This window comes from Peromyscus californicus, unplaced genomic scaffold, assembly GCF_007827085.1.
Source record: "Peromyscus californicus insignis strain IS unplaced genomic scaffold, ASM782708v3 Scaffold_3__1_contigs__length_106647218, whole genome shotgun sequence".
In the NCBI taxonomy this organism is placed as follows: domain Eukaryota; kingdom Metazoa; phylum Chordata; class Mammalia; order Rodentia; family Cricetidae; genus Peromyscus; species Peromyscus californicus.
The window spans coordinates 50,493,529-50,513,958 of NW_026294551.1; the positions used below are offsets into that span (position 1 = coordinate 50,493,529).

Below are 20,430 nucleotides of genomic sequence, written 5' to 3' on the forward strand. Positions count from 1 at the left end.
CATCCTGTGATATTTGCCTTGTTAATACCGAAGTGCTTCTGGCAAAATTATGTTTAATTTGTTTTAAAAGACCATAGGGTGTGTGTATTGTAGATGAACCCACTTCATATCTGACCACAGGGTAGAAAGCAAGAAGTATAATCATAATATACTATTTTCACAGTAATTAGTATCTCAGGGTCCTTGCATTTCTTTGGGAAGTAGTAGATTCAGGAGTAGAGAGTAGGGTTACTATAGCCAACAAATAGGATGCCAAGTCTAGCTCTTGGACAGTGAGGCATGAGTGTAGCAAAAGGAGCTGTTGGGGTACGATACTACATAGACTAAAATTGTATTTTGCATTTAAAGTTTAATTAAAATATGGACATATAAATATGTGCATGTTGGGAGAAAATGTAAATACCTTATAAAGTACCTGTTGGTTGACACAAGATAAAACTAGGCACTGAGGTATAGCTGGATAGGAGACAAGAGGACTGGAAAAGAGATGTGTTAAGGACGGTTACAAATTCATCTCCTAGTTCCTAGAAACCAGCTACAAAGAAACTGCCACTTGTTGCAGACCAGCAATACCTAAAACAGAAAAATAGAGCTGCCTGAGAAGACCAACTTACACGTACACAGCCAGTCTCCCTAACCAGCATGTTGTATAATGATTGATCATCGTGGGTGGTCCAGAGCATCCACAGAACACCCCAGAAGTACTGTGGTTTGTTTGTCATGGGATCCATTAGTGTCAGTCTGTGGCATGACCCAACCAGATACTTTAAGTAGAAGCTAGGCTATCAGGAACAAAGCTCCCAGGTCTCCTGTTCTGGGGATCTGGCCTAAGACCAAGACCTTTAGAACTGAGCTTTGGAAGCTCTGTGGAGAAGGGCTGGCCTGGTTTACTTTGTTTCCGTAAATATTTTAGTGGATTACCAATACTGGTAACTATAATCACAATGTCCTGACTGGGGCAAATGACTAAAAAGACATGTGAATACATAGTTTCAGTTTCTGCTTTCAGTAGCTGTTCTTCCCAAGCCCAGCTGGTTACATTGGAGCCACCTTCAAGGTGGAGTTAAAAACCCCTGCCTAAACCAGTTCCTGTTTCTGTCCTTTTTGGTTTTTTGTTTGTTTTGTTTTTTTTGTTTTTGTTTTTTTTTAAGACAGGGTTTCTCTGTGTAGTTTTGGTGCCTGTCCTGGATCTCACTCTGTAGACCAGGCTGACCTCAAACTCACAGAGATCCGCCTGCCTCTGCCTCCCGAGTGCTGGAATTAAAGGCGAGCACCACCGCTGCCTGGCATTTTTCTGTTCTTACAGGTATGTGAACGTGCATTTCCTCCCCACTGTGTAACCCAAATAGAGGTGGCAATAATTTAGCCTAGAGGCTCCCCTATGACTCTTACTTGTATGTGCAACTTCTGGCTTCAAAGTTTTGCCCATTTTAGCAGCCTAATTGCCTTATTGTTCTTGTTTGACTCTTTTTTTTAAACATTTGGTGTTGAAACTTAAACCCATGCACGCATACTCATCGAGTGCTGTACCACCAAGCTGCACTTACCCTTCTCTCATGTGTAACATTTTTGTTTTTTTTGTTTTGTTTTTCGAGACAGGGTTTCTCTGTGTAGTTTTGGTGCCTGTCCTGGATCTTGCTCTGTAGATCAGACTGGCCTCAAACTCACAGAAATCCGCCTGGTTCTGCCTCCCAAGTGCTGGGATTAAAGGTGTGCGCCACCACCACCTGGCTCCATGTGTAACATTTTAATGAGAAAATTAAATTCAGAATATACTTACAATTGCAAAGTATTGCTTCTATTGAATTGTCTGTTAATTGTCTGTCTTGTAGAAGAATTTGTGTAAATATATTTGGAAACAGTGGTCTAGAAGAATTGCATAGATTGGATTTTCCCTAGGCAGTCTTCCCGAAATTGTCTGAGCTGATCTTTAAAAACTATGGGGAGACTGTGTGTACAAGAGTGTGCTTCTTGACGCATAGATGAAGACTTAGACTTACAATCATTCAAATGACTTTAGCACTTCTATCTTAACGTGTTAGAGAAAGAATCTCATTTGGATTCAGGATAAGAAAGTAAAAATAATCTCACTTAGCATGAAAATAGTCCAGTAAAGATTTTTTTGGAAAATAGAGGAAGCTTTGTGGATTTTGGCTTAGTGTAAAGGAATTTTGAGACAATAAGAAATGCTTCATAGTGAAGTCCAGTGGGATTTGTTTCAGTGAATTCTGGTGTGCAGGAGAGCTTGCCAACATCTTCCTGTCCCTTCTGTCTCTTGAGTCAGTACACAGGCTCTCATTCAGTCTTAGCCTTGGCTGTTGAAGGTTAAATCTGCTAGTAAGACCCAAGATCTTCAGCTATTACTCCATTAAGTTCTTAACGTTTCTTTGAGTTTCTTTGTGTGGTTTTTAACCTAATGTGGGGAAAATACTTTCAGATAGACTAGAAGAAGCTTTGGATCCAGATGAAGAGCATCGAATCCGAGTGAGGAGACAGGAGCAAGCTGTGCGCTGTGCTCGAATGCTCTACGGTCTTCAGCAGCAGGTGTGGAAAAACAGCAGGGGAGGAGCAGGGGGGTGGGAAAGCGGGGTGGGGGGGTGGGGTGGGGTGGGGTGGTGGTGGTGGAAAAGTCAGGGGAGTGGAAAAGCCAGGGGAGTGTGGAGCAGGTGGCCTGATGTGGCTTTCTTAGGGACTTGCAGTTCTCCTGTCACAGAATGATGAGCACAAAGGGGCCTGCAGAAATTTTAATGAATTCTCAGGCTTAATTCCCTGAATTTATGAACAAGTAATTCATATTCTTTTGACAGATGTGTGTGTGTGTGTGTGTGTGTGTGTGTGTGTGTGTGTGTCTGTGTGTCTGTGTGTGTGTGTGTCTGTGTGTGTGTGTGATGTGCATATGATCAGGCTCCTTAAATTGTTGTTTTTAACTTTGGGGACATAGACTACTGAATCTACTAAAAGCCATTTTTCCTTCAGAAAAAGTGCTTGTACATATGAGCCTGAGTCTTAAAGGGACTTTCTCATCTGTCTTAGAGAATAGCATGGGTTATTCTTTATTTCATGGTAGAAAATGAAGACTGTTGTCTTTCAGGAAATATTTAATGGTTGATGAATAGACATTTGCATTTTGTGTGAGTGTGTGTGTGTGTGTGTGTGTGTGTGTGTGTGGTGTGTGTGTGTGTGTGTGTGTGTGTGTGTGTGTGTGTGTGTGTGTGTGATTGGCTGTCCTGGAACTTGTTCTGTAGACCAGGCTGGCCTCGAATTCACAGTGTTCTGCCTGCCTGTGCTTCCTGAGTGCTAGGATTAAAGGCGTGTGCCACCACTGTCCGGCAATTCTATTTCTTAATAAACCTTTAAATCCTTTCTGGTCATTGAAGTACATGTTGGTGTTTATAGCTTGAACCAAAAGCTATACTTCTGTTTGTTTGTTTAAAAGCAAATGCCATAGTTAAATTTTCTTGTGTATTCTTTTTGAATCCTATGTTGGTTCATATTCTACACCATTGCCCCAGAAATTGTACGAGGCAAGTGCTATACCATGGGCTTTATATATTCCTGGCTGAGATTGTTCTGAAACATGAATCTACCATGTCAGATTTTTACTTAAAGACTTTAGTGGTGCCTGGTGAGTCCCCCACCCCCACTGTCTGTGTATGTATATGGTGTGTGAAAGGGTTTTACTGCGTAACCCTGGCTGGTTTAGAACTCAGATAACCACCTGTTTCTGGCTCCCTAGTGCTGAGGTCAAAGATATGTGCCCCTACACCCAGCAGAAAGCAAAACTCTTTAGTGTAGCACTTACGACTTAGTGAGTTGGTCCTTCTGTCTGGTCTCCATGTTCAGTTTTCCTTACACTGCAGACCTGAGGACAGCTCTAGTGACCACTTTGAACTGAAAACCAGGCAGTGTTTTGGGAGCGCTGATGAGAAGGCTTTTCCCATTTTTAAGTGATTTGAGTTAATAAGGGTTATATTTGGACAAAACAGGGTCTGTTTTTTCTGTAAGAAAGATAAATGGACAAGTGTAAAAATCTCATTTCCACCTTCTCATAAAACAGGTAAAAGAAGTCCAGGAAGAATTGGATAAACTGAGTCCACACAAAATTAAACATACTAAGAAGGTATGTTATAATTCTGATGAGTGGTTAATAGAGCACATTTTACAGTGTTTTGTCTGTGTATACCTGTTGGGGACTAAGCTGCTAAGGGTTCTGAATGTGGAGTTGCCTTCTAAGGAAAAGGATCTGAAACAGGTCACTGTATGGCCACTTCTGGTATACAGGCAGGTCACTGTATGGTAATTCCTGGTATATAGGCTGAAAGGACAAGTATCAGGGGAAGGGAACAAGGGAAAGGGGGTAGGGGTATCGGTCCTGGAGGGACAAAGGATTGCCTCTGGATGAAAAGGAAACAGACATAGCCCATAGGAAAATGGCAGGCATAAAGGTAAAGGGGGAAAGCCTATGTTAGGATGAGGTGTTTAATTTTAATTGGGCATGTTAATTAGATGAGCCAAAGGGGGCTTTTGATTGCTGGACTTCAATACTTTGATAGCTGAACTTTGGTAGTCAGCCTCAGGAGGAGGAAGTGGCCAACTAAGGGACTAGACCTTGGTGGCTAGCTTTAGGAATGTAATCTAATGGTTTTTAGCAAGGTGGAGGGAATGGGGGAAGGGTAAGGCCTGACAGAGCCACATGCTCATCATGCTGGAGCTGGCCAGAGTCCCTTCATAGACAACAGGAAAGAAAAGAACCTGTTTCTAGAGAACTTGAGGTTTTTTTAATTCTCTTCATGTTGGGAAAGGTTTTACAACAGGGAGCACTGTGTGGCAGATAGATTCTAGATATTCTTTTTTTTTTTTTTAAAGTTTATTTATTTATTTTACAACCCCACCACAGTTTTCCCTTCCCCTTCCCCTCCAAGTCTCTCCCTCCTAACCCCCTCCCTCCCATTGCTCCTCCATTTCTGTTCAGAAAAGGTCAGGCCTCCTATGGATATCAACAAAACATGGCATATCAAGTTTGCAGTAAGACTAAGCATCTCTCCTTGTATTAAGGCTGAGCAAGGCTACACAATATGAGGAGTAGGGTCCCAAAAAAACAGCAAAACAGTCTAAGACAGCCCCTGCTCCAACTGTTAGGCATCCTACAAGAAGACCAAGCTACACACTGTTGCATATATGCAGAGGGCCTAGGTCAGTCCCATGCAGGTTCCCTGGTTGTTGGTTCAGTCTCTGTGAGCTCCTATGAGCCCAGGTTGGTTGATTCTGTGGGTTTTATTGTGGTGTCCTTGTCCCCTCTGGCTCCTACAATCCTTCCTCCCTCTCTTCAGCAGGATTCCCTGAGCTCGGCCTAGTGTTTGGCTGTGGGTCTCTGCATCTGTTTCCATCAATTGCTGAATGAAGCCTCTCTGATGACAATTGAACTAGGCACCAATCTATGAGTATAGTGGACTATTGTTAGGCATCATTATGTTGACTTTTTTTTCTCCAGTGTGTTTGGTTCTGTCCTAGGTCTCTGGGCCATCCAGCCTCTTGGTTCTGGTGCTCCAAGCAGTGTCTGATGGGCTCACTCTCGTGGCATGGGTCTGAGGCTGGACCCAATATCGGTTGGCCACTCCCACAATCTCTGCATCACCCTTACCCCCTCACATCCCATAGGCAGGAGAGACAGTAGGTCGAAGGTTATGGAAGTCCTGGAAGTCCTACCTGGTCACAGGAGATGGTCAGTTCAGGCTACTATCCCTTATTGCTAGGACTCCAGATACTCTTAAAGGTTGCTGTGGTGTTAAGAAGTCAGAACCTGAAGTAACCCTTTGCTGCTTCTTTGTTGCCAGTCGTGGGCAATGTCTAGGCTGGCAGCCGCTCATCGAGGAGCCATCCGGGCCTTACAGATGTTTGTCACTCAGTTTACTGACCGAGGGGAGCATCCAGTTCCTTCTCGGTGTAAGGAACTGGGCAGCCTTATTCGTCAGCTTTCACTGTGTTCTGCCAAGCTGGATACTGATCCTTCTGTGCCAGATGTGGTCATAGACATCTTGCATCAAATTGAGGTATGAAATGGACTCCAGTTTTTGTTAAAAGGGTGTTGTTTCAAGGCAGGGAAATAATGCTGACTCTCTCTAGTTCTAGTCAGTGAGAATACAAGTCAAAGCTGTTGCCTGGTAACTTGGTGCTTTTCAGAGACATAAGTTTACATTTTTGTTGTTTTTATTCTCTGGTCTTTATTACATTTCTTTGAGAGAAGAAGAAATGATATGATATGTCAAATAACACATACTGTGGCACATATGCCCATACATCATCTATACACAAAGTAATAAAAGAATAAAAAGAAAAAGAAAATGGCAAGGAATTCTCAATTAGTGCTTAATTATCTGTATTTGATCTAGATAGGTTCTAGAAAAGAACCACTTAGGATACATGCAAGTAAGAGCCTCAGCTCTTGGGAGGACTGGAAACACTTGGCATACCACAAGTGGATGCGCTAATCGGGAATGGACAGTGTTCTTAGCTCTCAGTAGTAACAGAGATCGCATTAGCAATGAACTCTGGCTTTGTAGTTTCACAGGTTTGCAGTCCTGCCACACAGTGAAGCCTTTCATTCTTGCCGCAGTACCCTGACTTGCAAATGAATTTGTTACTACTAATTTATATGATTGCTGTTTTTAAAGCAAAGGTCAGAGTGTTCTATTGAGGGCTGGAATTAGTAAGCCACCCATGCCAGTGTTACTTCTGTCATGCATTTTCATCCAATAGGAAAAGATAATCTTATATTAGTAAACTGTTGGCCCTTGTGGGAGACTGGCATAGTAGGGAGAATGCTGTTTACCACCAACTGGCTCTGGTGGTTGTTAAGTCATGCTTTGCTATTGCAGTCCTGTTGTTTAGCAAATGTCTGTGATTGACGTTGGTTACATCTGTGTAGACATAGCTCACTATCAGGAGTGTGAATGTCAAGGGCAAATCTCATTCATGCTTTTTCAACTTACCTATATAAAACATTACTGAATAAAATAATTTCATTTAGAGGACCTATCTTCCAAACCCCAGAAAGGATTTCAGGAGATTAGCCCATATCCTGAGCAAGAGCACCTTGAACAGTGCATCTTTAGCATAATGTAGATCTCCCCTAGTTTTGAAAGTATTCAGTAATATGGGAAATTAAATTCTTGTTGATTCCTTGCCTGACTTACTATCCTGTTTCCATATGATCCTGCTTAGTTATCTTTAATTTGTACTGAACAGTACTGCCTGGTGATGAGTGAGTGGGTGTGCCTTAGAGGATGGGGACACATACCTCCGGCCATTACTGCCATAGACAAATAGCCATTGGATCCACTAAGTTCTGTTAGCTTATGGCAGTGTATGTTCAGTATAATGTATTTACCCACATAAAACACTGCTTGAGTTTATGGGGTTTGTTGAAAATGAAGACCCTGTTAGAGCATATACAGCTATGTTCTGAAGACTGGTTAGTTTCCAAAGGATGATTCTGAATTTTAAAGTTAGGATGCCTCTTAAAAATGGTCATACTCGGCCGGGCGGTGGTGGCGCACGCCTTTAATCCCAGCACTTGGGAGGCAGAGCCAGGCGGATCTCTGTGAGTTCGAGGCCAGCCTGGGCTACCACGTGAGTTCCAGGACAGGCGCAAAGCTACATAGAGAAACCCTGTCTCGAAAAACCAAAAAAAAAAAAAAAAAAAAAAAAAAAAAAAAAAAAAAAAAATGGTCATACTCGTAACATCTTTGCTGTTGATTTTAATGAGCTAAACTAGTAAAAGAACTTGTAGAAGTTATTTTTATACATTAATCACAGGTTGAAATAATACTGATTTTAAATTAAGCAAAACACCTTGTTAACTACTAGAGATAGCCATTTAATGACATGTCTCTTTGGAAGGTGTTATTTTTCAGTGTTGTGACTAAAGTCATACTCTAGTAAGATAAACTAAGAGAATAATGACCGTTTTCATGACAGGCTCTGGAGTCTCTCCTGGAAAAGAAACTGTCACCTAAAAAGGTAAAGAAATGTTTCACAGAAATTCGGAGCAGATTTCCTGTTGGTAGCCAAAGAATCTTAGAGAGATGGCCAACTGCACTGCCTAAGAATGAGAGAAGACCCTTGGTCACAAAGGAGACATTTCCACAGGAAGCCAGTCGACCTTCTGTGGCAAAGAGGCTTCTTGCTGGTATGTGTCTCAAATGTCACTGTGTGATATAAGTGACTGCAACAGTTACTGCAGTGTGGGGGTGAGGTGTTAGGATTTGTGGCCCTGTCCATGAGAGTTGCCTTGCAGCTAGGATCAGGAAGTAGCAGCCACATATGCCCTAGGACTGGAGCTGGAACATGCTTCTCCAGAAGATGGTGAGCAAATAAAATCCCCTTTGCTCTGTCATCGTGCTGAGCTGACTGTATTGTACTGATATGTGTGGTGCATTTCCAGATCCTCATCCTAGGAGGCGGATTGTTAGGTTGTGTGGTATGCACATTTGAACAGATGCTGCCAGTTTACCCCATAAAAGGAGGTAGGTGATCATGTTTTAAAGATGAGCAGTATTTTATACAATGAGATCTGAATGTTTCCAGCTTCAGTGAGGAATGGCATCTTATTGTTGCATGTTTCAGTTCTGTCCTCTGAGGGCTGCTCATGGCTTCCTCACCATGCTTGTTCCTTCTGTGCTGGTTTCCCTTTTGTGTTCTCGAGCCCTCTCTGAACATTTTATTTCAGAGATTTTATTTGCTCACTGTCTTCTAGAGAAGTATATTCCAGCCTCCAGTCCTAGGACATATGTGGTTCCACTTCTTTTACTTATGATTGTCAAAGTTCTGTGGATAGTGTAGCTCTTAGTCACTTTTCGGCTTACATGTATTGTAAGTATTTTTTCCTACCTTGTCACCTATCTTTGGAATTTGTTTATAGTGTTGATTTTTTTTCTGGTATAGAAACTTAATTTTGTAGGCAAAACCATCAGTCTTACTTATATTTTAATACTTAACAAGACAACTGATTTTTCTTCGTTATTTTTCAAAAATTTGCTGGTCATTGCTCACTCTGAGAACTGAGAATGAGCGTATTCTGTGTGGGAATGCTGCTGGCGGTCCGTGTCAGCTCGTGGGGAAGCGGCGGCTTTGCAGGGTGAGCACTTATTGCAGCCCCGATCTAGACCTCCAGTCCAGTGGAGAGGCTTCCACATAGGGGGTTATAAATTCCTTGCTACGTATGTTTCTAGTTTTCTATTTTGTAGTTTTCACTGCTGTTGTGAATGACATTTCTTCTTAACTATGAGATTGGTTGTCACTACTTAAGGGAAGCTGTTGGGTTTGTGCCCTGGACGCCTATCTGGCGGTGCCTTGAGGTCTTTTCTGATGACCCTGTGTTTTGTTGGTCCTGCACAGCTCAAGATTTCTGAAACTGGAAAGCTTGTCCTTTTTTAGTGCTAGCGATCCAGCCTTTGCACATCCAGGCAGATGCAGCACCACTGAGCTGCACAGCTGGCAGAAGGGTACCCCGGCCCTGAGGTAGAGCTATCCTGTCTGTCTTCCTTGGTAGGCAACCAGCCTTGTAACTGAGGCTGACCTGGAACTGTGCAGACCTAGGTCTTAGGCCTCTTGGTGCTGGGATTGCAGGTATGAGCCGCAGTATCCTGCTGAGGGATGTGTCTGGTAATTAATTGTAACATTTCAGTTTTCAGTGTTTAAATTCTAATGACCCAGTAGTGATGTATGTTATAAGTAGATGCTTTAGATTTGATGAAATAAAGTTTTGTTGCTTGATATTTTTTTTCTTGTCATTTTCCAGATAGATGAGATAACCTATAAACATCTATGGGTAAAATCAGTAAACTAATTTTCCTTTCTAAAAAAAAGTTCCATTTTATTTATAATTATAATTAGAGAGAAAAGAGGGGGTGATAGGTATATATGTGGAGGGCAGAGGACAACTTTGAGAAATCGGTTCTCTCTATCTGCCATGGGTTGGTTCCAAGGATTGAACTCAGGTTGTCAGTTCACAGTAAGCCCTTTTTATCCTCTGAGCCATCTTACTGGCCCTCGTCTTCATCTGTTAAACTGCAGTAGAACATAGAGATAGAGAAATGTACGAAGTGTCAGCTCACTGCTGACCTAATACCAGGAGAGAGACTTCTGGACTTACAGAGTGACAGCCCCTCAGAAATGCCCTTTGCCCTCCTCCTTCTCACCCTGGCTCCTGTATGTTTCTAATTCTTAAAAGGTTTTATTTTGGGGCTGGAGAGATGGCTCAGAGGTTAAGAGCACTGACTGCTCTTCCAGAGGTCCTGAGTTCAAGTCCCAGCAACCACATGGTGGCTCACAACCATTTGTAATGAGATCTGGTGCCCTCTTCTGGTGTGCAGGCATACATGCAGGCAGAACACTGTATGCATTAAGATCAATTTGGGTAACAGAAGACTCTGGCTTCAAAGTAAAATAAACAAATTTAAAAAAAAAAAAAAAAAAGAAAAAAAAAAGGTTTTATTTTGTTTTTAATTGCATATGTTCAGTGCCTATAGAGAGTAGAAGTGGGCAGTGGATCCCCTGGAGCTGGAGTTACAGACAGTGTGAGTAGCCTGGCGGGTGCTGGGTGAGCATCTCCAGCACAGAAGTTAATTTTTTTTTTCAGAGACAAAGTCTCACTGTATAGACCAGGATGGTCTTGATCTCACAGAGATCAGCCTGCTTCTGCCTCCTGAGTGTTGAGATTAAAGGCGTGTACCACCACTCCAGGCTATTGTTGATTTTTTGATCTCTATATTTCCTGTTGTAGAACTCTACATTTAACCTTAGATTTACTGAGAGTGATGACATGTTGGATTTCCTTTGACCTTGTTTTGTGCTTTTCATTTGCCAGAGTTTGGGTTTTTTTTCCCTCGTTGTAATTTACTATGTCAACATTTTTCTTGAGATCAGAAACTTCTGTGTATCTCATCTCTATGGTGTGTTTGTTGCTCTGCTGCTCTTCTGTGGACCCTGAGGAGCTTAGTGTTCTTTCTGTAGCCTCAGTGGAACACTCAGTGATGACAGGAGGAGCAGTTCATTGAGTGTGTGTGGAGGGATTCTGTAGTTCAGCTCAATTCTAGCAGCTACAGAAGAGCAAGGTTCCACAGATGGAGGCTCAGTTCCAGAAGACTGCCCCACCAGTTGCAGGTCTTGGGTTGTAACCTGCAGTTCTAAATCTAGACTTGCTGGGATTGCTCACTGAACTCAACATTTACTCCCATTACAAAGGATAGTACACCAGATACAGGTGAATAGCCAGATGGGAGATACGTAAGGCCAGGAATGTGGGAAGGGGCACACTACCTCCAGGAACCCACATATGTATAGCAACCCAAAAGCTCTCTGAAGCCCATAATGTAAGAGATTATCATGCAGCTTTCATCACATAGGCATGCTTGATTATAACTGAAGCCCTGCCTGCCTATATTCTACCCTTCCTTGAGTATGGGGATTGGAATTAATAAAACATCGTGGAGGCAGAGGAGGAGGCCTGGCTCTGCACTCACTCTCCTTGTGACCTTGAGCAAATGCTTCATTTATTTCTTCACCTGAAGAATCTTAGGAAACCTGTTCTGCCTACTCTCAGAGGTAGCATGGTGGGACCAGGTGGATGTGAATTCTATTCAAAACAAAAAAGTGTTGTCCCAAGCGTGAGGCATGGTAACAACACACACCTTTGCTGTGGAGTGAAGCTTGGCTATAGGTAGCTCGTTTGCAAGTTTCATGTATTTGCCCCTGGAGAGCAATGTGGTAATCTTTAGTGTTTTTTTTTTTTTTTCTTGTTCTTGTGATCTTTCAGAAGGTCATGTTTCTCTGTTTTAGATGCCACTCTTCCTCTTCCTAATTCTTCATTCTAATTTCCTGAGGTTCCTCCTCCCTACCCAATACCTCCAAAATGTCATAGGGAGCCACAAGGGAGGGAAACTGTCTCTGTGTCATTTGGGATTTATGATTGAGCCTGATTGGATCATCTACTTTGAGATTTAAGTAATTGTTGGCTAGTGCGATTCTTGGAGGCTTCTGATTGCATTAGTGCCCTGTGTGCAGATGTAAGGAGCTGTGAGGCTCTGGCTGCCACTGTGCAGGCAGCCGTGTTCCCGTGAATTTGCACTGCATTTGCTGTCTGATCAATGCCGTTCATAACTGAAAAGGTGTCAGGACCTAGCAGCCAGAGTTCTTCAATAGATGTAATCTTGGGAGTTACTAAGCCTCAGACCGTGGGTCGGTGCTGCATTCTTCTGTAACCTTGGGAGTTATTAAGCCACAGGCTGCAGGTCGGTGCTGCATTCTTCTGTTCTGGTTTGTATCCTTGCTGTGTAACTCACGGAGCTTTGAGAACAGCCGAGGAAAGAAGTGTTGGGGCTGAGGAAGAATCTGAATAAAGCTTTCCTTTGGTTCTTAAATATTCTAATCAGAAAGGAATGGAAATAAGAAATACCACGTATTTACTATGCAGTTTAAAATGTTTTAATCTGGAATTTTTTTTTTCAAAAATTGTGACAAGTACTATTAAAGTCCCTTGAATATTTCCCCTCATTCCATTTTCTTCCCTCCCTTTCTAGAGGTTACTGTTGTGAACCTGTTCTGTTTTTATGTCTAGGCTGCTCATGTGTGTGTCCATAATATATTGCTTCACACATCTGGTCACATACAGTATATATCAGCCTGTAGTGTGTTTCCCTCTTATTTAAATTAGTAGACTTGTTCATATTAATAGGTGAAATCTATTTTTTCCTAGTGCTAGGGTTCAAACCCAGGGCCTTACACATTAGGAAAGCTATATTCCCCAGCTCAGAGGATTCTAACTTTATTTTGTGTGGGTCTTCCTTGTATGAATAAGCCATAGATAATTTTTATCTCTTCATACTTATTAATGAGCACTTGAATTGTTTCCAGTTTCTGTCATAGGTCTCTGTGTGTGATACAAGATCTCACTATGTTGACCAGGATGGCCCAGAACTCCTGGGATCAAATGATCTTCTCTTTCACCTCCTGAGTAGCTGAGCATATACATAGATGTCACCATGCCACTATACTGGCTGCTTCTGCTTTTATAAACAGTGACAGGGTGAAGTGAAAGGCTGTGCCTCTTCTCTTTGTGTGTACATAAGCGAGTTCCCTTGGGCTGAGTGTGCCTGTGATGCAGCTGCTGCACTGCAAACCTCCAGCCTTGCTAGGGCATCCATTGATTGGTGGATCGATTGAGTCACCCTTCCGAGGAGTTAACCAGTTCACACCTGTGCTGGTGGTTTCTGGCTTTCCTCACTCCTCATTTATGTTTGGTATCATGCTTCACATTTTCCCAGTTTAATGGCTTTGAATGCTAGCTATGGCTTGATTTTCCTGATTGCTAAATGAAGTTTGTCATCTTTTCATGCTTTTATTGACCACTTGTTTTTCTGCATAAATTATAGTCCCTATGCTTTTCAACATTTCTCTGTTGAACTGTTTATTTCCTTTATAGATTTGTAAAAGTTCTTTATATCATTTGAGTATTGATCCCATGTTAATCACGTGTATTTTAGGGATCTTCCTTCCAGATTTGACTGATGTTTTTATAGTGACTTTTGATCAAAAGCTGTAGTTCAGTGTAAATAAACCCTAATAAGTCAATATCGTATTTGAGTTTAAGAAAGTCTTTTCTGGGCTGGGCGGTGGTGGCGCACGGCTTTAATCCCAGCACTCGGGAGGCAGAGCCAGGCAGATCTCTGTGAGTTCAAGGCCAGCCTGGGCTACCAAGTGAGTCCCAGGAAACCCTGTCTCAAAAAACCAAAAAAAAAAAAAAAAAAAAAGAAAGTCTTTTCTGTCCTGATGATGATATTCTCCTATTTTTTTCTTCTGAAAGAAGGAAAAAAACCACTTCCTTTAGGGCAGTCGTTCTCAGCCTTCCTAACGCTACGACTTTTTAATACAGTTCCTCATGTTGTGGTGACCCCCAACCATGAAATTGTTTTGTTGCTACTTCATAACTATAATTTTGCTACTATTATGAATCGTTATGTAGATATATCTGATATGTAGGATTTCTGATGTGATCCCCAGAGTGGTCACAATCCGCAGGTTGAGAACCACTGCTTTAGGACTTCATGCTTTTGTGAGCTGAGTGCTGTTCAGTGTAGGGCATGGATTCCACTCTGATATTTGATATGTGGACAGTAGTAATTCAGGTCATATCTGCTGATCTGTGGCTCCCATCCTGTGCCTTTGTTCCTATGTTCCCTGCACACATCCTTGACCACTGCAGCTCTTGCTAAGATACATCTCTGGTCACGAAAGACTCCAGCCTCCACTCCACTCCCCATTTTGTTGTCGTTATTCAAAGTTGTTGGGCTAATTCTGAGACTTTTACACTTCATATGAATTTTTAAAATCAGATTTATCATTTTACATGTTAATGTTTGCATGTACATATGTGTACCATGTACATGCCTGGTGCCCTCAGAGGTCCGAAGAGGGCACTGGATTCCCTTTAACTGGAATTATAGATTGTTGTGAATCATTTCGTGGGTGCTGGGAACCTAACCTGAGTCTTCTAAAAGAACAGGTGCTCAAAAATGCTAAGCCATCCCTCCAGCCCCTTCATACGGATTTTAGCATTAATATGTTTAGGTTTTGTCTGTCTTTTTTTTTTTTTTTTTTTTTTTTTTTTTTTTTTTTTTTTTTTTGGTAGTCTTACTATTGTAACCCTGGCTGACCTGGGACTTGCTATGTTGTCCAGACTCAAACTCAGAGAGATCTGTCTGCCTTTGCCTCCTGAGTGGTAGGATTAAAAGCATGCACCACCATACCCAGCTAGATCCATCTGTTTGACACGCACATGCACACACACACATTTTAATTTGATATACATTTGAGATTATCGATCCCTTGGTGGAGAATTGACATCTTTGCAATGTTCAGTTTGTTTGTAATGAAAACTTGGCCAGGTTTTAGTCCCCGCACTGCAAAAATAAAAGCTTTGAAATGTTTTCTGTGAAATTCCTGTGAGTTTTTCATTAGATTTCCTCCTCATTTTCTTGGAGATTTTGTTTTTGTGTATTTGTGTTTGCTGTTGTTTATGGTTCCGGGACTGGAACCCAGGGCCTCTGACGTGCTGACTGACACTCTACCACTGAACCATCACCCAGCCCCACCTTACAATTTTTGTTACCTATGTTAATGGGATATTTTCCCTATTATATTTCCTAAGTAGTTATTTTGTACTTTTGTATGTTGCTCTTATGTGTAGAAACTTAACTGAACAGTTTTATTAGTAAAAGTTTATCTGTATTCCAATTTCCCTGAATTGGCTATATAGGCCTTTATCTCATTAAAAAATAGTTTATTTCCTTTTCTAATTGCCAATTGGATGCCACGTGTGCAGAATACAGTTCATATTATATTCTGTATCAAACTAGGGGTTCAAAGATGTTGAGTAGAAAAAAAAGTTTTTAAGTGTTTGCATTTTTAAAAGTTTTTATTCTGAGGATAGAGAGATGGCTTAGTGGTTAAGAGCACTAGCTCTTCTACCAGAGGATCTGAGTTTGGTTCCCAGCACTCATATGGTAGCTATCTATAACTCACAGCTATCTATAACTCTAGTTCCAGGAGATCTGAGGGTACCATGCATACATGTGGTACACAGACATATATGAAAGCAAAACACTCATCCACATAAAATAAGTAAATCTACAAAAGTAAAATAAAATATTTTATCATTTATTTTTATGTGGATAAGTGTTTTGCCTGCATATATACTTGTGCATCTGTGCACTCGGTGCTCATGGAGTTTAGAAGGTGGCATCAGAAGCCCTGGAACTGAGGTTATGGATGAGCCACTGTGTGGGTGCTGGAAACTGAACCCAAGTCCTGTGCAAGAGCGTTAAGTGCTTTTAGACACTGAGCCATCTGGCGCAGTATTTCTGGAAATACTGACTCCAGTATTTCTACTTTAGAAATACAATGTCTTAGTTAAGGTTACTATTGCTGTTATGAAACACCACGACCAAAAGCAACTTGGGAGGAAAGAGTTTATTTCACTTCACAGTTCCATATACCAGTTCATCATCAAAAGCAGTGAGGGTAGGAACTCATACAGGGCAGGAACCTGGAGGCAGGAGCTGATGCAGAGGCCGGGGAGGAGAGTTGCTTACTGGTTTGCTCATCATGGCTTGCTCAGCCTGCTTTCTTATAGAACCCAGGACCACCAGCCTAGGAATAGCACCACCCACAATGGATTGAGCCATCCCCCATCAATCACTAATTAAGAAATTACCCTATAGCTGGACCTTATGGAGGTATTTTCTTTCAATTGAGGTTCCCTCCTTTCGATTGACTCTAGTTTGTGTCAAGTTAACATAAATCTAGCTAGCCCGGACAATTTGGCAACCCAGTGGAAATGTGACTGTGATCAGCAGGGGGCCAGTTTGGGGAGTATCTTATAGTCAAGAGACCCTTAAGAGGCCAGCCTGGATAGAGAAAGACATACTGCAGAATTAGGACCATAGACAAGAACTGGAAAATCAGCAAATGTGGGTCCTGACATTGAGGGGGTTCCGGCCATGGTTCTTGGGCATTGGTAATTACAGTGGTGGTGGTACTGGTAAGGGGGGCAGCGGGTGTGGCGACAGAGCTCCGTGCTTTTCACAGCCAGGCTGGAGCTTAGAGCCTATGTGCTATTCAGTCATTCTACCTGTGTGACTAAGTAGAATTTCTGCTCTGAAATCTCTGTGTAGATGTCTGTCAGCCTGATGTAGAGTTTCCAGTGCCTCAAAGGCTGGAGAGTGAACCTGGTGTGGTAGATGAGGATACTCTTCCAGAAGAAGCCCCTTTCATGTTGGGCCATGGTACAGGTGCCAAGGATGAAGCACTAACCCCAGCAAAAACACGAGCAGTGAAAAAGAAGACTGTAACAGAGCATGTGACGTTCAGGAAGAAAGATACGCTAGAGTCAGCCAGACTGCAGCAGGTATGAAGTCTTTCCTTTCTTGTGGTGTGCTTTTATTCATCTGATGTTGTCCGAGGCCATACTAGCTTCTCAAGGCTGGGACCAGCATTTGTTTTGGGACAGATGGATGCCACAGCCATGAGTCCAGCAATCTAAGTCGACTTAATTCTAGGTTTGCTTTTTATTTTAACTAAAGCCAGTTTGTAATGGTCGTATAGGATGTAGCATTCTCTCTTTCCCTGCTTCAGTAAGAGCCTAACTAATTCAATACCATGGCTATAATTAGGAAGCTTGTCTTAAAATTCAGTATTTGAAGCCGGGCGTTGGTGGCGCACGCCTTTAATCCCAGCACTCGGGAGGCAGAGCCAGGCGGATCTCTGTGAGTTCGAGGCCAGCCTGGTCTCCAAAGCGAGTTCCAGGAAAGGCGCAAAGCTACACAGAGAAACCCTGTCTCGAAAAACCAAAAAAAAAAAAAAAAAAAAAAAAAAAAAAAAAAAAAATTCAGTATTTGAAAGTGTGAGAGTTAGGAGGATTTAAGATTTGGCAGTTTACTGGTTTCTTAATTTCCTTTCTATTGCGGTGAATAAAAAACACCAAATTGGGGAGAAAAGATGTTTTTTTGTTTGTTTGTTTTTGTTTTGGCTAGGGCAGGAGTTCAAGGTAGGAAACTGAAGGTGGGAACTGAAGCAGAGACCATGGAGGAATGCTTCTTACTGACTTGCTCCCCATGAATTTCCCAGCCTACTGTATGCCTAGAAGTGGTACTGCATACAGTGAGCTGGCTTCTTTCACAGCACTCATTAGTCAAGAAAATGCCTCACAGATTGCCTACAAGCCAGTCTGATGTAGGTACTTTCTCATTGGAAGTCCCCTCTTTGCAGAGGACTCTAAAACACTAATCAACACAGCCAGTAACCGACAGGTCACGGATTGGGATCAAGTCTTTATTTCTTCCCAGATAAACTTGTAATGAGGTCACTGGGAAGTTAGGATTGAGTCTATATGAAAGAATTCTACTTGGAGGTTCTTCTCAGCATCATGCCCGATGGCATTTGAAATTGTATGACTCATTGTGGTTAGACTAAGGTTCAAAAGGTTTAAATATTTTAGCCAAGAATATTTTATAATTTACCTGTAAACAAACATGGACTTTTAAAAGGGGAGATTTAATTAAGGAAAAAGATAATAAATATTTTGTATATATAAATGTGGAAAAGCCAAGGATTCCAGGTCCACCCTTGCCCAGGTTTACTTTAGTGTGGTTTATATGCTTCTCACATTTTCCTCAGAGTGCTTTCTGTTAGCTTTTAGAATGAATGCAAAGAGGCACTTCGAGCTTCCTCTGTGAGTCAGAGGTTGAAACCAGAGTGTCTTTGATACTTGTTTGTCTTTGTAATTCATGTTTACATCTTACAGGGACTCCACATATCTGAAAAAAATCGACCAAACCAACCTTACAGCAAAAGCAGGTTGCAACAGACAACGGTGTCATCCAGATTAAAAATGAACCGACAGCCTGTGAAAGACCACAGAGCTCCTTGGATACCTCCAAACCCCACATCCCCACCAGCCTCTCCTAAATGGTATGCAAAAATTCAAGGACTATGAGTTTGCATGGCTTTATTTTTCTTCCACAGATGGCACACATTAGAGCAAATGAACTAGTAGGCTTCATTCTTCCCCGTGGGCAGAAATGCTTATTTGGGTGAGTGATAGATAAGTTTTTTGTCTAGAAGACTGTTGGTTCCTTTTTGTACCTGTCCATGGGTGGAGTACCTCAGTGCCCAGTGGGTATGTGCAATTGTAGGAGGGATTGTGACTGTTGTCTGCTCTGTGAATAGATTGTGCTTACCGGAGGCTAGGCATTGTATCTCTTTTATGCCTTAACATCCAATGCCTGCACATAATAGGCATTCATTTAATCTTTGCTAAGTAATTATTTTTAAAGAATTTTAATTCCTAGTCAAGATAGCTATGAACTCTGAGCTCATCCATATTTCCCTGACTCTGCCCTTCCTGCAGGAGCTAGTCATTGTAATGCTAACGTTACTGTCTTGTCACACACACTCGTAGCACAAGGACAGTGTGGGTCTGCTCTCCACAGAGCTAGAGAGGAGGTACTGTCCTCATGGGGAGCAGGGTTCGATTTGAAATAGGCTCAGGGGGCAGGGTGGCCAAAGATAAAGGGAGCTCGTTTGTCAAGGTTTGGGAGTTCTTGAGGGCACAGCGGTAGAAACTAGAAGGTCTAGCAGTGCAAAAGAGGAAACACACAGCAGGGAGTCCCCTTGTGGGTGTGCGTGGTGTGAATCCATGGTAGTGCGGACCTATTAGCCTTGAGAAAAAGGAGAAAGCAGTGCTGAAAGACGCTTGTGTTCCACTGTGTCACAGAGATGGATCTTTTGACCTGATTGTTGGGGGGGCTTTGTTGTTGTTGGTTTGGGTCTTGTTTTTGGGGGGCGGTTTCTCTGTGTAACAGCCCCGGCTCTCCTGGAACTCGCTTTGTAGACCAGATTGGCCTCGAACTCACAGAGATCCACCTGCCTCTGCCTCCTGAGGGCTGGGATTAAAAGCGTGTGCCACCATCTTGTGGCTGAGTGTGTCTTTTTGTTTGTTGTTGTTTGCTTTCATGGCTTTGTTCTGATTTCTTTGTTTTATACATGTCAATATAGGGATGTGAGTTGAGTTGGTAATATAAAACATCAACAGGTTGATGTCTGCACTGCTAACCAAGTGTACAATATACTGTCTTCTAGACCAGTAGTTCTCAACCCCTTTGGGGTCAAACAACCCTCTTCACAGGAGTTAGCATATCAGATATCTGAATACCAGATATTTACAATTCATAACAGTAGCAAAATTACAGTTATGAAGTAGCAATGAAAATAATTTTAGGGTTGGGGGTCACCATAACATGAGGAACTATTTTAAAAGGTTTCAGCATTAGGAAGGTTGGGACCCACTGCTCTAGACAGTATGTATGGTAGGTGGAGATGTGGGACAGATAAGGCTTCCTAGATCACAGTGCTGTGTGAGACCTAACACAGACACTTAGAGGACGTGGGATATTAATAGTTACTCATATATTTAAAGCAGGCTTTGTTGAAGTACATTCTTCATTCTGTGACATTTTTTTTTTTTTACATTAAAATAGTGACTGCTTCTTTGAGGCAAAGGGATCTTCTCCCTTTGACATTGGGTATGAGAGCTGGAGGACCTCTCCCCTTCACGTGCTGAGCTGTAGGTCAGCATTACTGTGGTGCACTTAGGATGAGTCACGAGAAGTGGACGAATGATTGCAAAGGCATGCTTTTCCATTTGGTGCAGTGCTGCGTGGCTAAAGGTGAAGTCCAGTCCCTGCAGAGATGCTGCGAAGGAACAGTCCCTCCAGCAGGAGGACACCCACGAGGGAAGTCAGTTGGGAGGTGCTGCCCAGCAAGAAGCAGCCAGGTTTGTATTAGCATTCTTCAGAATTAAAGGGCTCCATTTAC

At 42.2% G+C, this 20,430-nt stretch overlaps 1 protein-coding gene across 8 annotated transcripts in view; it reads left to right on the forward strand.

Annotated features, from left to right (window-relative positions):
* Kiaa0753 (KIAA0753 ortholog) overlaps positions 1 to 20,430 on the forward strand; it is a 51,591-nt gene that overhangs the window by 10,756 nt on the left and 20,405 nt on the right. For 6 of the 8 annotated variants that reach the window (XR_008222210.1, XR_008222211.1, XR_008222212.1 and 3 more), the window contains 7 exons: positions 2,438 to 2,544; positions 4,058 to 4,120; positions 5,835 to 6,050; positions 7,978 to 8,188; positions 16,731 to 16,963; positions 18,359 to 18,525; positions 20,267 to 20,389. Coding sequence is in view for 5 of the 8 variants with exons in the window: in XM_052756235.1 (XP_052612195.1) it covers positions 2,438 to 2,544; positions 4,058 to 4,120; positions 5,835 to 6,050; positions 7,978 to 8,188; positions 16,731 to 16,963; positions 18,359 to 18,525; positions 20,267 to 20,389 (1,120 nt within the window). In the remaining 3 variants the exon portion in view is untranslated. The remainder of the gene's footprint in view (positions 1 to 2,437; positions 2,545 to 4,057; positions 4,121 to 5,834; positions 6,051 to 7,977; positions 8,189 to 16,730; positions 16,964 to 18,358; positions 18,526 to 20,266; positions 20,390 to 20,430) is intronic. The other 2 variants (XM_052756236.1, XM_052756238.1) reach the window with 1 other exon arrangement.